This window comes from Morone saxatilis, unplaced genomic scaffold (assembly GCF_004916995.1).
Source record: "Morone saxatilis isolate NCDOM2014 unplaced genomic scaffold, NCSU_SB_2.0 Contig2, whole genome shotgun sequence".
NCBI lineage: Eukaryota > Metazoa > Chordata > Actinopteri > Moronidae > Morone > Morone saxatilis.
This window is the reverse complement of record NW_023339762.1, coordinates 17,644,768-17,658,580: the sequence shown is the minus strand read 5'-3', so window position 1 is coordinate 17,658,580 and position 13,813 is coordinate 17,644,768. Positions and strand designations below refer to the sequence as shown.

Below are 13,813 nucleotides of genomic sequence, written 5' to 3'. Positions count from 1 at the left end.
CACACAAACACACACACACCTCTGGTTTCCAGGTTTGTGGAGTGTAGCTGGAGCTCCAAGTATCTGAATCCTCCTGTTGATGGTCCCTTCTGACCTGGAAAACACACACACACACAAAATCACTAACTTTAGCTTGTTTTCCTCCACCTCTCCCTGCTCAAACACCCCTTTGCACCACCCTGTTTTCTATTACCACTTCTTTTTCCATGCAGCGTCCTTACCCTTTCGTCAAACATGGCTCTCCTCCAGCTGCTGCCGTCAGCGTCAGGATTCATACCTGAGGAAGTGAGTAAAAACAATCAGAGCAGTGCAGGGCTGACAGACACTGACGACTGTACACAGATGGGCAACATTGTCACAAAGAGATTTTCCCCAGGAGGTGGAAAAGGTTGTTGTTACTGTACTGGCTTCCGGACTTTGCATCTAAACAAAATGTATTCTAATACCAAAATCGCATGTGGCTTGATGTGCTTCTTGGTGGCACAGGAAAATCAGTTAAAACAGAGACTCAACTGCGAGGGTGTGTTGAGAGGGTACAAGTACACACATTTTTCTTGTGTGATAGATAAGCGAAACCTCAAACAGTACTCCTGAAAACCTGGCACGGACGGTGTTCTGCTGCGACCACAAGACATTCCTGCAAATTACATAAACTGTCACATCTAGTGTCGTAAATCTAACTAGCTTGGCACTTTAAAAGTCATCACCTACAACAGGTGTTACCAGATTTCCAGTCTTCCATATGCAAGATGCTTTTTCATCCATTTATTGTGGGATTACGTTGCATGAACAATGAAGCCCAGTGTCCCAGCAAAGTCCCACCCACTCCCTGTTCCAATTCAATGCTGATGACCACTGAATGTAAATCAACTCAGTCACAGCCTTCAATGAGCTGCTATGGCACTCGCGTGTTGGCTCTCTGGCAGAGCAGAAGCCAATTATTACTCCTTTTAACTCCGTCCGTCATCTTTCTAATTATAGGGTGGTGTATATTTTAAAAGACAACCTCACTGTTTGGTTTTTAATGAGTTTGTGGTGTCAGTGAGTGAATTGCAGTTACAGTACTTGTGGACTAGTCTGTCATTATCACCAGGGTGGAGATCTCCAAACACACACACCCTTGAGACATGGGAGCCAATTTTGGCAACACAAGTAATCCTAGAGCAGCGGTTAAGAAAAGAAAGAGAGGAATATTTTTATCTCCATCTGCACTTATCCAGTCTTTCTCCTTACCCTTCTTCTGTTGCCTTTTCATCACAATATTCCCCACAGCACTCATAATGCATTTGTTTCCAGTCTTTTTCAAAATGACTGTCAGTGCTTTGTTTGGTGAAATTCAATGATTCAAAATTTGAAATGAAAAAAAAAAAAAAGAAAAATTGAAGAAATTTTTTTTTTCGGGCCTTACAGGCTGTCCACCTTCATACAGGGCACAAATATTACATCTAAACAACAAAAGAGACTGGAGGTCTTTCATGTGGTTATTGTATTAATGTGACGTTTTGGTCTGTTTTGTGTGGGGGTTTTTTGGAAACTATTTCAGGTTACTCTTCTGACGCAGACAAAAACACATTTTTGATGGACAATTCAAGTCAGAAGGATTTTAAACAAGCACTGTTGCACTTGCATGTAGATTACAGGGGCGAGGCTACGTAAATCCAATATAGACAGTCAAATATGCAGTTTACATAGTCAAACATACAACTGGTAATTATGGGGAAGTAACAATGAAATACCAGAGGGTTTTTTTCTTCTCCATTATTTTATCATTAACTCAACTACAACTTTTCTACCAAAGGATTCAAAAATGTGCCCAGTAGACAGTATCACCTCATAACAATCATGTACCAACACAAGCAGCCATTTCTCCATCGGGACATTTATTAACTGCAGCCCTTCATAGTTATCTGTGTTCTTAAGTGCCCGTGTGACCTACATAGGGGAAAAACAAGCCATCCCTTAAAGACGCATACGCAGAGCCGAGCCTAAGAGTGCTGCTGTGGTAACCGGTGTCGACAATCTTAGTCAGGCAGTTTCTTCTCTATGGTTTTCAGGCGATGAACATGTCACTACGTTGCTGTGCACAAGAGAAAACCACAACACTTGCAGTGACATTGCTTCTAGTTTTTAGTTTGGACGCACTGAGCCAAAGAGGATTATAACAATAAAATGAATCACGCAGACTGTACTGTAGGATGTTGGTGTATGTGCACAATGTACAGTAGAACAATGAGATACACAGTGTTTACTTTGTAAAAAGATCAGTAGTGAGGGTGTAAAAGATGATGCCCTCATGAGCACTAACGCTTTATGCTGGGTGTTTTCTTTCCACGTGAAACCTGACTGTTAGTTTAGAGCAGGGGTCAGCAACCTTTACTATCACAAAGAGCCATTTTTTGCCAAAAATGAAGAAACAAATAATCTGTCAAGAGCCGTAAAACATATTTCTACCTTATAATGCTAAATTTCTCACTGCAGATCACAGCCAGCATAATCTTTTGTCAAAGCTGCAGAATGCCACTTGAGAAGGACGGCACAGTGGATCAGTAGTTAGTTAGAATTTCCCTACGAGGATTAATAAAAGATAATTTAACTTCTTCGAGGTTGCCCCAATCCCGGAACTGGATCTTTGACTTTATGATTTAAGCATTTGTTGACCAAGTGTAAATACTAGGAGCTTAATGAAGAGCCAATATTTAATCAAAGCCTGTGTGTAAAGATGTCATTATACTTTGCGATGACTTGAGAAAGGTCTACAGACTGAATCACCATATGTAGCCCAACCATCTGTTTCTTGTTTATATGTGACTACTGTACTAAATTTAAGCACATTTTAGTCGAGTATGATTTCATCCCTGCAAACTTTAACAGAGTTATGTGGATGGGAATTACAAACAAGCCATGATAATAAAGACTGCAGTTTGGGTCCATGCAATGAGGGAAATGGATTTTTTATAGTGACAACTTCCCTATAAAAATAAACCTTAAATATCTTTCAACAGGAAAGTCTTTGTACATCTAGGTGTGAGTTATTTGAGCTGTTGTTGAGCCATGGAAATAACCGAAAATGTGTATCACTGTCTGAAACAGCCTGCCCTGCCCTGCCCTGCGAGCACAATATTTGGGCAAAACTTCCTTGTATCCAACTGCAGCGCTTCTTAATCAAAATCTACATTTCAACTGTCTCAATACTTTAAAACTGTCTGCTGTTTTGTTGTTGTCACCTCCTGTGATTGATTATGATTTAATGAGAAAAATAATTGCTGTTACATGGAATCACTTCAGTTGTGTGTCTGATATTTGGACCCATCCCATGTGGAAAAACTGGAATTCTAATTAGTCAAAATAGTCTTAGCACTTAAATGAACACTTCTGACACCTTCTGAATCCCTTTGTCACCCCAAACACCTGAAACTATGATGGCATATTCCCATGTGCCCACCTGTCGCTCTTCTATGGCACATTTTTAGATCCTCGTATCGCTCTTTCACCTCTGTTTGGCGGCTACATATAGTCCTTCCCTCGAGAGAAGACCCACCGTGACGAGGGGGCTACAACCCAGGAATGTGTAGATAGGCAAGCCCTTTAATGTAGGTCTCAGGCATGTGTTTACACGTCAAGCTTTGTTCAAAATGCCTGTGTCATGTTTTGTTATTTCTACCTTGTGGGTAGACACCAACCTGACAATTTTCACTGTTCTCATCTCCAACCAGGCCAGTGTGGTGACACCCTCATGTTATACTTTGGGTGCAAGTACAATGCAGCAGATGGTAAGCTGAGGTGTAAACACGATAAAGGGCAGGAAGTTTGGTAACCCAGCGTGAGACGAAACTTCCTTTTGAGTGTGAACCTGAGTGTGGTCTGACCATCCCCCCTCTCGCTCTCACACACACACACTGCGCCATTTCTTTAAGTTGACCTGTTGATTCACCTGCTGCTGGCTCATGTTTCCTGTACCTCCAGCATTATTCATATAAAAGTAAAAGCCAAAGTGGATGTAGGGATATATACTGGTTCACGCTCACATAGGAGATCTGTGGTTCATATTGCATTGAAGGTGATCACATTCTGTTTATGTAATTTCACATTCAATAAATGGCCAGAAAAATGGTAAAAACCTTTGTAAGTTATAATCCAATACAACATTCCTGCAATAGGCTTAATTTGGTGTCATTTTAAATAGTTAGGTTAGTTAGTTAGAGGTTTAACATGGAACATGTGTCTTTGTTTCAACACACAGATTCTGCTTTGTGGTCAGCCTTTGGTGTTGACACTTGGTTAACTACCTGATGCCTTCAATTGTACTGCAGCCCAAATATTTATGCAAGTTTATGTGGCAATGCTTCTTTTTTTTTTCTGCATGCCTTTCCCTTATCAGCCTGCTGCATCAGTGCGGTCTTAAAACGATGCATTGATTTTAAAAAGTTTTAAAAAGCACCAACACTTGTTGAGTAAGGAGCCGTCGTAAACACAAACTTACTGCTATCACTGCTCCATGCTTTTGCAGCGACCATCTCATTGTAGACGGCCACAGCTCCGACCAGCAGGATCGCCCCGAACAGGAGATATTTGCCGTTGCGCCGCAGTTTCTTCAAGGGGAAAAACGCCGCGATCATCTTGTCTCCCGGGCGAAACCTCCTCCGAGTTATTCATCGGTTGTGCCACCCGCTTTGTCATCAGGAAGGGACCGACCACCAGCCTGCCACCCCACCGCTGCTCCCAGTGGGTGCACACTACAGGCGCCCTGGATATCCCCAATGTGCGCGGCCCCTGGTGGCTCTCATCCCGCAAAAAAAACTCACCATGCCCCACCGAGGGAAAGCCGGCCGGTTCTGTATAACACTGAGCAGCTCTATCAAAGGGGGCTTCCTCGGTGCTTCCGTATCTCACACAGAGAGCTCCCCGTCCTGACCTCTGCTCCGGCTGGTCCAGCACTATGCGCACACGAAGTAGCTCAAACAACGGAGTGAGCGATGAAATCTCACCCCCGCTCTTTACTCCTCACACAACTTTTCGTAGAGTTGCGGACAGAAAGGTGCAACAGCGCCAGCGTTTGCCTTTCAAAGTAAAAGCGTGTGCCACAGTGAAGGTCAAACAGCGCTCGCATAGCTGTGATTGAGTTTCTTCACTGCACATTACCGATGAACTGTCTAATTTAGTTCAATTTAAACGTATTTGTTTGGTATATTGTAGTAGACGCGGCGAGACGTTTGTCAGCGGGTGATTTATTTTGAAATCTGCCACCGGAAACGCGTTGTTTTTAGGCAGCTTGACGTCGCTCTGAGATTGGAGGGAGGAGTGAACATGGGCAACACCCATCACCCTTTACCTGGGATGTACCTGTATTAACTGTATACTTCCTTTACTCATTTATTTCCTTTTCTGATATTATTTAACACTTTAAACGCTTTATATGACTACGCATAGCCACCACTACAGGCAAGCCTTTTCATAGATATCCTTGTTTGTTTTTCTCATCTGTCGTGTCTCTTTTAATTTATCCCTCCCTTTTGGTTTTTATCTTCCCTTTGTTTGTCTTTAGGCATGCTATAACTATGTTCTGTGTGTTTTTGTGTGCATTGTTATGCTTTATTTATTTGTTGTTTGGAAAGCACTTTGGATCTGTGTCAAAAAGGTGCTATATAAATAAAGGTTTACTTACTTACTTAAAGTTTTACTTACATGTATGCAGCCTTAAATTATATTTATAATACAATTATTAGATGAAGAACCATTTCAACGGTGGTCAGCACTATCTGTCCACTGGGCTGCTGCTTTACTAGCTAATTTTATGAAGTATTATTGAAGTACATTTGTATATATATTATATTTGTATATTATATAAGTCTTGCTGTTTGGGAAATTTGCATAATACAAGTGAGAACGATTAGCTCGGGCTCTCAGGTTATTTAGCCTTAAATAACATACTAGTACTAACATAATGTAGGTTATGCAACAATTAGACCACAAAATAAACTCTAAAGGGATATAATATTTATTAGAATATTTGTTGGGAGTGAATCTAACCCTGAACTTTTATGTTGTTATTGTTGATCCACCTAATACGGACTGTGTGTCCATTGTAAATCCACTCTCTTGAGGGTTTATTTGTCTACTGTCAAGCAAGCAAACAAAGAACAAAGGAATTGGCTCCTGCTGCTCTGGAAGGAAAAATAAAATACAGTTCCTCCTTGGAGAGTACAGCTCCTGTACCTCCCTTCCTTCCTATATAAACTAAATAGTGCTTATGTCACAAAACAAAACAAAGAACCACCTAAAATCAAGCAGTCTCAAAACCCAAGCAAACATCTAGCCTGGAATAAATAAAATAATAAATAAATGATGAATAACTCCTTCACTTTGTTTTATCGTCCACCTGTAGAGAACAGGCAGCGCTGGGTCGTGATCACACCGGAGACAGATCACATCTGTAAGCTGACACCGGTGTCCCTGTGAGAGAGCTGGAGGATCAGATCAGATCAGATCCTGTTCGTCCTCGGGAAAAGAAGACTCCGACCTCCTGACTACTGCAGGTACACACAGGATGCAACACTGTTTGGACATCTAGCAGAATGCTATACATTTCTCCTCTGCAGATAGAAAGTAAAACCTGTTTAAGGCTACCTCTGATGATTAATCAATCTCCTTTTCGTATTCTTGATTAATAATTTGTTCAATAAAATATTGGAACATAATGAAAATGGCTATTGGCAATTCCCCACAGTTGACTGACATATTGCAATGACTTTGTCTGGTCAACAGTGCATGATACTGTATTGACAATTCATAGAAAACAAAGAAAAGTAGAAGGATAATCTTCACCTTGGAGGTTATTATCAAGATTGTTACTGATTCATTTACTGTTGATAAGCTTATAAATTCATTAAAAAAGCTTTAAACCTCTCCAAAATGTCTAAAATGAGTCACACATGTGCTCCTTTTTTAAAGATATGTGAGAGATTACAAATTCAGGATAAGATTATGCAATAAATATCTTAACAACAAACTATATAAACTACAATATGAACTGATTAACTCAAAGAAAACCTTTATGTCTTCATTGTTCAAACCGTTTGTGCTATACATGACATAACATGTATGAACAAGTTCCACATTGAGTACTGTGAAATACCAACTGTCTGCACATTCCTTATTTTACATAAAGTTACCACAGTGCACGTAGACAGAGTGATATAAAAGCAGAAGACAGGACTGCATGTTAACAGTCAATAATATCAGACACAATCAAGTTGTAGCTATTGTTTATTATATCGTTCTGTCAGGGCAGACCAAGCAGTGACCCTTCCAACAGACAAAGATAAACTCAACACACAACCCACAGCTCCGTTTTTAAATTAGCCCCCCAAGCTCAGTTTCTGACCAACTCTACAGGTGCTGTTGACTAAAAATGAACAAACAGGGCTAGCATCCTCCTCTAGCATACAGTCTGTAACAGCCCGAATCTGATGAGCCATATATGCACACGTTCAAAACATTTTACTTTTTTTACAGTAAATTAAGACTAAAGACTTGACTGTTTATTACTCGAGTGTGTCCAGGAGAAGCTGATTAATGTCCTTTCTAGCTGGCTGCACATATTCCAGTTAATTAATTGGTTGTATTCATCATTTTGAGAACAGTACAGAAAATCACAAGCACAACACTGGGGTGTGGGGGGGGGAGTACAAAGTCAGTATTTCCAAAGAAAAGGTGAACAGTCCTGTACCCTGGGGGTTATAGGGGAGCTCCGTATTTAGATTGAGAAAGAAGCTCTGACAGCTATTCCAGGTTAACGTCTTATTACATCAGCTATCCACAGTGCTGCTACATACGTACTTTGGGACACAAGCACTCTAACATTCAAACGCATCACATCTATGCACACAACCATCACAACTCCAGGAATTGATCAGTAGGCCCATGAGAGGAGGGTTGGATGGATAGCATAAAATGTGAGGAGGGGTGTAGGACAGAGGGGGGTAGTGCAAGGTGAATGGTCTAGCCCTTGACGGGTGAGGGTTTTGAAATGCTGCACTTAACACTTGGATGCACTTGTTTCCTACCCAGAACGCTGTGAGAACACATGCACAGTTCAAAGCTGTGGGTTGAAACGGTTCAGGGGTGGGGTTGTGGCATACAATTCATTTATTAAAACCACGTCCCACAGTGCCATCAGCTGGAGAAGCCCCACCGGCTCCGCTAGCAGCCACAGCAAAAAGCCCGGACACAAAGAAAGCCAGAGAAGACACTCCCAAAGATCAGTGCTCTTGTTTTTACACGCTCGACCTCATACACGCACACACATTTCATATGCTCACACAGTCACACCTTAAACACAAATGGCTGAAAATACAAAAGTCTGAAGAACAGATGAACCATAATAGTCACATCTTTATCTACGCCTTTGCTTCGCTTGCATCCTCCTTTTCTCCGTTCTCAATCTCCATCTCATCTGCACCGTTCTCCTTGCTTCCAGTCTTCACCTTCTCTGCTTCTTTCTGTTCGTGGGGAGCGACAGAAAACACAAACGAAATCAGCATTTTGTCACTTTTCAGTCAGTCAGTCTCTTTGACAGTCTAAAAGCATGCTTATCCCACCCTCTGGTGGCTGTTGTAGAAAACACAATCCCTCACCTTTGAATCCCTCTCTGCAAATTTCTGGAACATGTTGGCGTAGACGCGTTTGTCTTTCTCGTGCTGCTCCTTGATACGTTTCTGACAAAGAACCACCTGGCGGGACATAAAGAGGGAGAAGTCAGAAAACCATATTTACAGATATGACACATGTATAGCAACAGCCATAAGACAATGGAAGGTTTTTAAGATTCAGATTCGTACTGCAATTCAATCAGATGTTATTTGAAGACCAATCTGATAGGAGCGTTGTCACAGTATACAAAAATGTCCCCACCTATTTTTTTAGTAATTAAAACTAGATATAATCTAAGAGAGCAACATGTGTCTGTTTCATTTTGGATTATAGAACAATAAATATAGAATATATAGAATTGTATTTTAAGACACGTGACATCATACCTGGCTCTTGGCAGCTTTGTTGGCAGGATACAGTTGAACAACCTGTTGAAAGTCATCTCTTGCCCTATCAAACTCCTTCATGCCAAAGAGTGCCTCGCCCCTTCGGAACAGAGCCTTCTCACTGGATGCATCCAACTCCAAAGCCTATAATAATGAAACGGTTACAGCATTTAACCACATAAATAAATAAATGAATAAATAATCAACAATTATAATAATACAGTCTACCCAATAATTGACTTTTGTACAAACTATACTCAACGTAACAAAAAACTAAGGCACTTCTAACTCGAACACCAACACGTCTACCTGCCAAGACAGAAGGAATCGTTGACAACTTGTTGTCAAATCCGTGTAAAGATAAAGTTTACCTTATCACAGCTTTCTAGAGCTTGGTTTGGCTCCTGTAGTTTAAGGTAGCACATGGCCAAGTTCAGATGTGCAGCCAGCCGCAATGCTCTCGCTTTCTTCTCGTCCTCTTCTGACAAACCAGATTCATGTTCCAGCCAAGACACGATCCTTTTGTACTGCACTGACGCCTGCTTGTATTTCCCCTCCTAAAGCATACGGAATCAGTGCATTAGAAAACACAAAAAAAAACCTGTCTTAAAAATAGCTGTATGCTTTGTAAATATATTATAAATACCCCCTGTGTACCTTAAAATACTGTGTTCCTTTCTCTTTGACAATACTGCTCTGTTCCAGCTTCTCTCCAGTGTTCATCTCCCACGATTCCTTAGCCTAAAGAAAACAAAAGTCACTGTACAAAACTGACATGCAATTGGCCCACTAAAGCCAAGTTGTGTTTGCAACACAGTGCCAAGATATGTGTACCTTCTCAAACGCTGCCAGTTTGATTTTGTATTGCAGTGTTGCTCCGCCAGGAATGTTATAATTTGCATTTCCAGCATTCCCAAAGCCATACCTACGCATCAAAGAGAAATCAGAGAAACTTAACATTAGTCATCTCAAATGTGCAGTATAAATGTTGCAGTTTAACTTAAACAGCATTGCAGTGTCCTATTTTCTAAAGTAGACTGGATCATTTTGTAGCTGAAGGACTTTTATTTTTTTGTCATATCACAGCTTAGAATTTCAGTTTTGTTATCCATTAGTCTAAAAACTAGGATTTCTTTATAGCAACATTAAACACCATCCCAGTGGAGTCTTCAATGCATATTTCCTTTTACCAGCACAGGCTAATTAACAACAGTTCAGCGGTTCAGCTTGAGAGATGTAGATTAACACACAAATGATATGATAAAACAAAAACATTAAAGAAACACTGCTTATTAAAACACATCACTACAGCAAGCATTTATTTGTCCTAATACATGTAATCATACTTAGGCTTCATAGTGAAGAGTGCCTCCTCCCCCTGCTCCATAGCCATGATAGCTTTCTCTACTCCAGCTGGCAAGCCAAGATTCTCTCCATCTCCAATCTCAAACTTCAGTTCTCTCTCGTCAAACACACGTCCCTCGCAGGAACCCTCCACAGTTACTGAAAGGAGTTGAAAAATGTTGGTATGCAGTAGATAAATAATATTCAGCTTTGTTAAGGATGCCTGTAAATTATTTACAGCAAAGTTACACAGTGGTGTATGCACTGTAAACAAATTATAGTAAAATAATACCACAGTCTGACATAGGTGGTGTAAACTGTTGAAATGAGTCATTTAAATGCTGCTAGTCAGTATCTATAAACACTATTAATGTAGTTACTAGCCTTGCGTAGGCTGTCTTTATAGCGGAAGGGAGCCCACGCTTTGGTTTGAAACCTCAGGAGAATTTAACACGATAGCGTTATGACATAGATTAACGCATTTAAGTATCAACCTCACACTTACTAAATATAAAAAGATGGCTATAAACATGTGTAAAGCAGCAGTAATAGTCAGCTTTGACTGTCAACAGTTACAATAGACACAGGTGGTACTTCTGTCTTCTGTCTAAGGAATTCAAGTTGCTTCCATCTGGCTGCAAGATGCAGGACCAATACACTTCATTTGACCATTTGTTCCTGCCATCATTTGCCTTTTAAATACCTTTATGTGATCTCTGTGTTGTATTTATTGTTTGTGCATTGTTGTCTGGTGGTTAGGTAGTTACTGCTGGCTGTACAACAAATTGCTCTTTGGGGATAATAAAGATATCCTTGATCCAGTCCTCCTCCATATCCTCAACTGTTTTAAACACCAATTTAAATATGCTTAATGCACAAATTCCATCTCAGTGCTCATAGCAACCTTGTCAAATGTGTGAGTAGGTAGGTAGGTAGGTAGGTAGGTAGGTAGGTGTCGCAAGTGTTGCTGCAAGTACTGCAGATGTAGATGGAGAAGATGAAATATGAACCAGAAAGTCCAGTTTGAAGTCACTATGGCAATTGTTGCTAAATTGAGGAAAGGATCTCCTGCAAGTAAATGTCAGCTGTTAAAATGTGCTCGTTTGTCTCTAAAGCTTGTGAGGTGAACAGTAGAAGCGGCACAATGCTACAAGGTGTTATACCTGCAATTTTGAAATGTATTGTAACATAAAACATAAACAACAACATAAATCCGAGCTGACTCCAGCCTTTCCTCTCCATGAAGGATGAAACTAATAACATTGTACAGCCACCTTTCAAGCCTACAGTGGGTCAGTGTTTGGTATTTCAAATAATACACACTTATATTCTTTACTACAATCTTTGATGTAACAACGAGGCTACACAACAGGAAGCTTTTCCTTAATTAATAATATTAACCATGTGTAATAATTAAATTATTAATAGGTATTTAAGTTTAACATATGTACCTACACACTTCAGTAATGATTCATGTGTAGCCTCAGGCTCTGCGTGCCACCTTAATTATTTTAATGTTAGCGAAGAAATAGCCGTGTCTGAACGTGTTACCTTCAACAGCAGCTCCTTCATTAGGTTTGGAATATCCCTCCCCTTTAGTGATAGTCCGACGGATGATTCCTCCATCCTCATCCTCAGTTATGTCCTCACCTCGAAACTCAAAAAGTTCCACCTACAAGCGTACAGACACGTTAAAATGAATATCTTTTCACACAAATATAGAGTCATGGTATACAACGGATAGTCAAAATAACCTGATGTCACTAAAGCTCACCTCAAAAACAAGAGTAGCATTCGGGGGTATCTTGGGTGGACTACCTGCAGATCCATAAGCATACTCTGGTTTACAGATGAGCTGGCACAACTCACCCACTTTCATTGTGGCTACACCGATGTCCCATGCCTTTATTACTTGGCCTGCAGAGAGAGAGAGGGGGAGAGAGAAGACCGATTAACGACACTGGCTGTGCAGCTATGGCGGGTGAATGCTCATGCGTTTGCTAGATACGAGACCAACCTTTGCCCAGCTCGAAGGAAAACTTCTCTCCTCTGTCTCTGCTCGAGTCGAAGTGAGTACCATCCAGAAGCGTGCCCACGTAATGTACAAACACTTTGTCACCAGTCATGGGCAGCTCTGTGCCTGTGCCTTCCCTTTTCACCAGCTGGGAGCAGAAAAATCAGCAGGGATTTATAAAATGTAACAGACATGTTTCAAACATGTGTGTCCTCCCACCCACATCTATGCGTGCATGTATAGAAGAGTGATTACAATATAAAGCCTTAGATTTTATTGATTCATTTGTTCTTTAGGGATTTATAAAAAATGTCACATTAATTGTCAATCAAGTTTAAAACATGTGTCCTTTCACCCTCCCTGCAGTTGCATCATGAGAGGTAAAGCTGCCAAAACCTAGATTGTGAATGAACGTGAGCTGTACCGTCTCATTCAAACCCGTGTGAGTGTGTGTGAGTGTGTGTGTGTGTGTGAATATCAAATGCCCCCCCATCAGCATTAATAGCTCCTGCTCCAGGGCTGCAGATCCTTCTAGAAATGTGGTCGACTGAGCAGCTAATAGCCCTCGTTATTGACACCCTGGCAACAAGTTAAGCCACGAAACCAACGCCAGGGAATAAAATAAAGTGCGTGGCGAGGCTGTCAACAATGTAGTCGGCTCGCATTGGTTGTTTATATTTACACTGCACGCGATTAGCCTCAGCTAACAACAGCTAACGTTAGCCTAGCCGAGTGAGTAACCAAGAAACAATAAACCCTCTGACTGTAACTTACCTTTAAAACACCCCCGTCTTTCTTCGGCGTGACATCCTCCCCCTCCATCGGGATGGTGTGTTGTCCTTCACTCGTCTGCTCCTCTGCAGTCATTGTCATGAAGTAATGTTTAGCTCTTCTCTCTCTCTCCTAACCCTGAGCTGCACTACAATTCAAACTAACACTGGGCTAATGGCAGTGGCGGCTAAATGCTAACTACTTCCACACACAAAAAAAAAAAAAAAAACCCACGTCAAGTGCAGCAAAGCAGCAGATCTTGAATAAGGTCAACGCTAAGTAGACAACTAACGCTGGTTTTTTAAAAGCTCTCCGCTTCTAACCCCACGTTACTTATGAACGCTAACTGAGAATTAATATATATATATATATATATATATATTTAATATTTAAAACACACGCTACAGCTTTAAAGCTTTAACTTAGTCGTTTTGCAGCAGTCACACTTGTATGGCAGCAGGATATGAGCTTCCGATCAGGTTGCTGGAAGTCCACGTTGTCTTGCTGCCAAACCGTCTGACAAGATATAAAGAAGGGCAGAGAATTTTCCAGAGGCTCGAAGGAGGAACCGGGGGGTGAACCCGCGTTTTGGCGTTGCCTATACCTCATGCGCGTCTCCTGGAAAGGCGGTGCTTGTGCAAAAAGCAGC

The 13,813-nt window shown here is 41.1% G+C and overlaps 2 protein-coding genes across 2 annotated transcripts in view; both read right to left on the bottom strand.

Moving 5' to 3' along the window:
- Window positions 1-4,995, bottom strand: part of b4galnt3b (beta-1,4-N-acetyl-galactosaminyl transferase 3b) — a 20,797-nt gene extending 15,802 nt beyond the window's left edge. Inside the window, exons 1-3 of the mRNA XM_035665451.1 lie at window positions 4,481-4,995; window positions 222-277; window positions 20-94 (exon numbers count right to left, since the gene is read on the bottom strand). Coding sequence (XP_035521344.1) covers window positions 20-94; window positions 222-277; window positions 4,481-4,616 — 267 coding nt within the window. The 5' untranslated portion in view covers window positions 4,617-4,995. The remainder of the gene's footprint in view (window positions 1-19; window positions 95-221; window positions 278-4,480) is intronic.
- Window positions 4,996-7,245: 2,250 nt separating this feature from the next.
- On the bottom strand, window positions 7,246-13,670 carry fkbp4 (FKBP prolyl isomerase 4). The gene is made up of 11 exons (XM_035664881.1): window positions 13,168-13,670; window positions 12,397-12,541; window positions 12,154-12,296; window positions 11,931-12,051; window positions 10,382-10,538; window positions 9,870-9,960; window positions 9,693-9,776; window positions 9,407-9,592; window positions 9,036-9,179; window positions 8,634-8,729; window positions 7,246-8,498 (listed from the first exon to the last, which is right to left on the bottom strand). The coding sequence occupies exons 1-11, from the start codon at window positions 13,264-13,266 to the stop codon at window positions 8,397-8,399; spliced, it is 1,368 nt and encodes a 455-aa protein (XP_035520774.1). The 5' UTR covers window positions 13,267-13,670; the 3' UTR covers window positions 7,246-8,396.
- Between the last annotated feature and the right edge of the window lie 143 nt (window positions 13,671-13,813).

Excerpts from the sequence above, each read along its gene's own strand:
- fkbp4 (XM_035664881.1), bottom strand. The coding sequence starts at position 13,266 with ATGACAATGACTGCAGAGGAGCAGACGAGTGAAGGACAACACACCATC. Across the intron at positions 12,052-12,153 it reads ATGCTACTCTTGTTTTTGAG|GTGGAACTTTTTGAGTTTCG; the intron begins GTGAGCTTTAGT and ends GTACGCTTGTAG. Across the intron at positions 8,730-9,035 it reads ACAAAGCTGCCAAGAGCCAG|GTGGTTCTTTGTCAGAAACG; the intron begins GTATGATGTCAC and ends ATGTCCCGCCAG.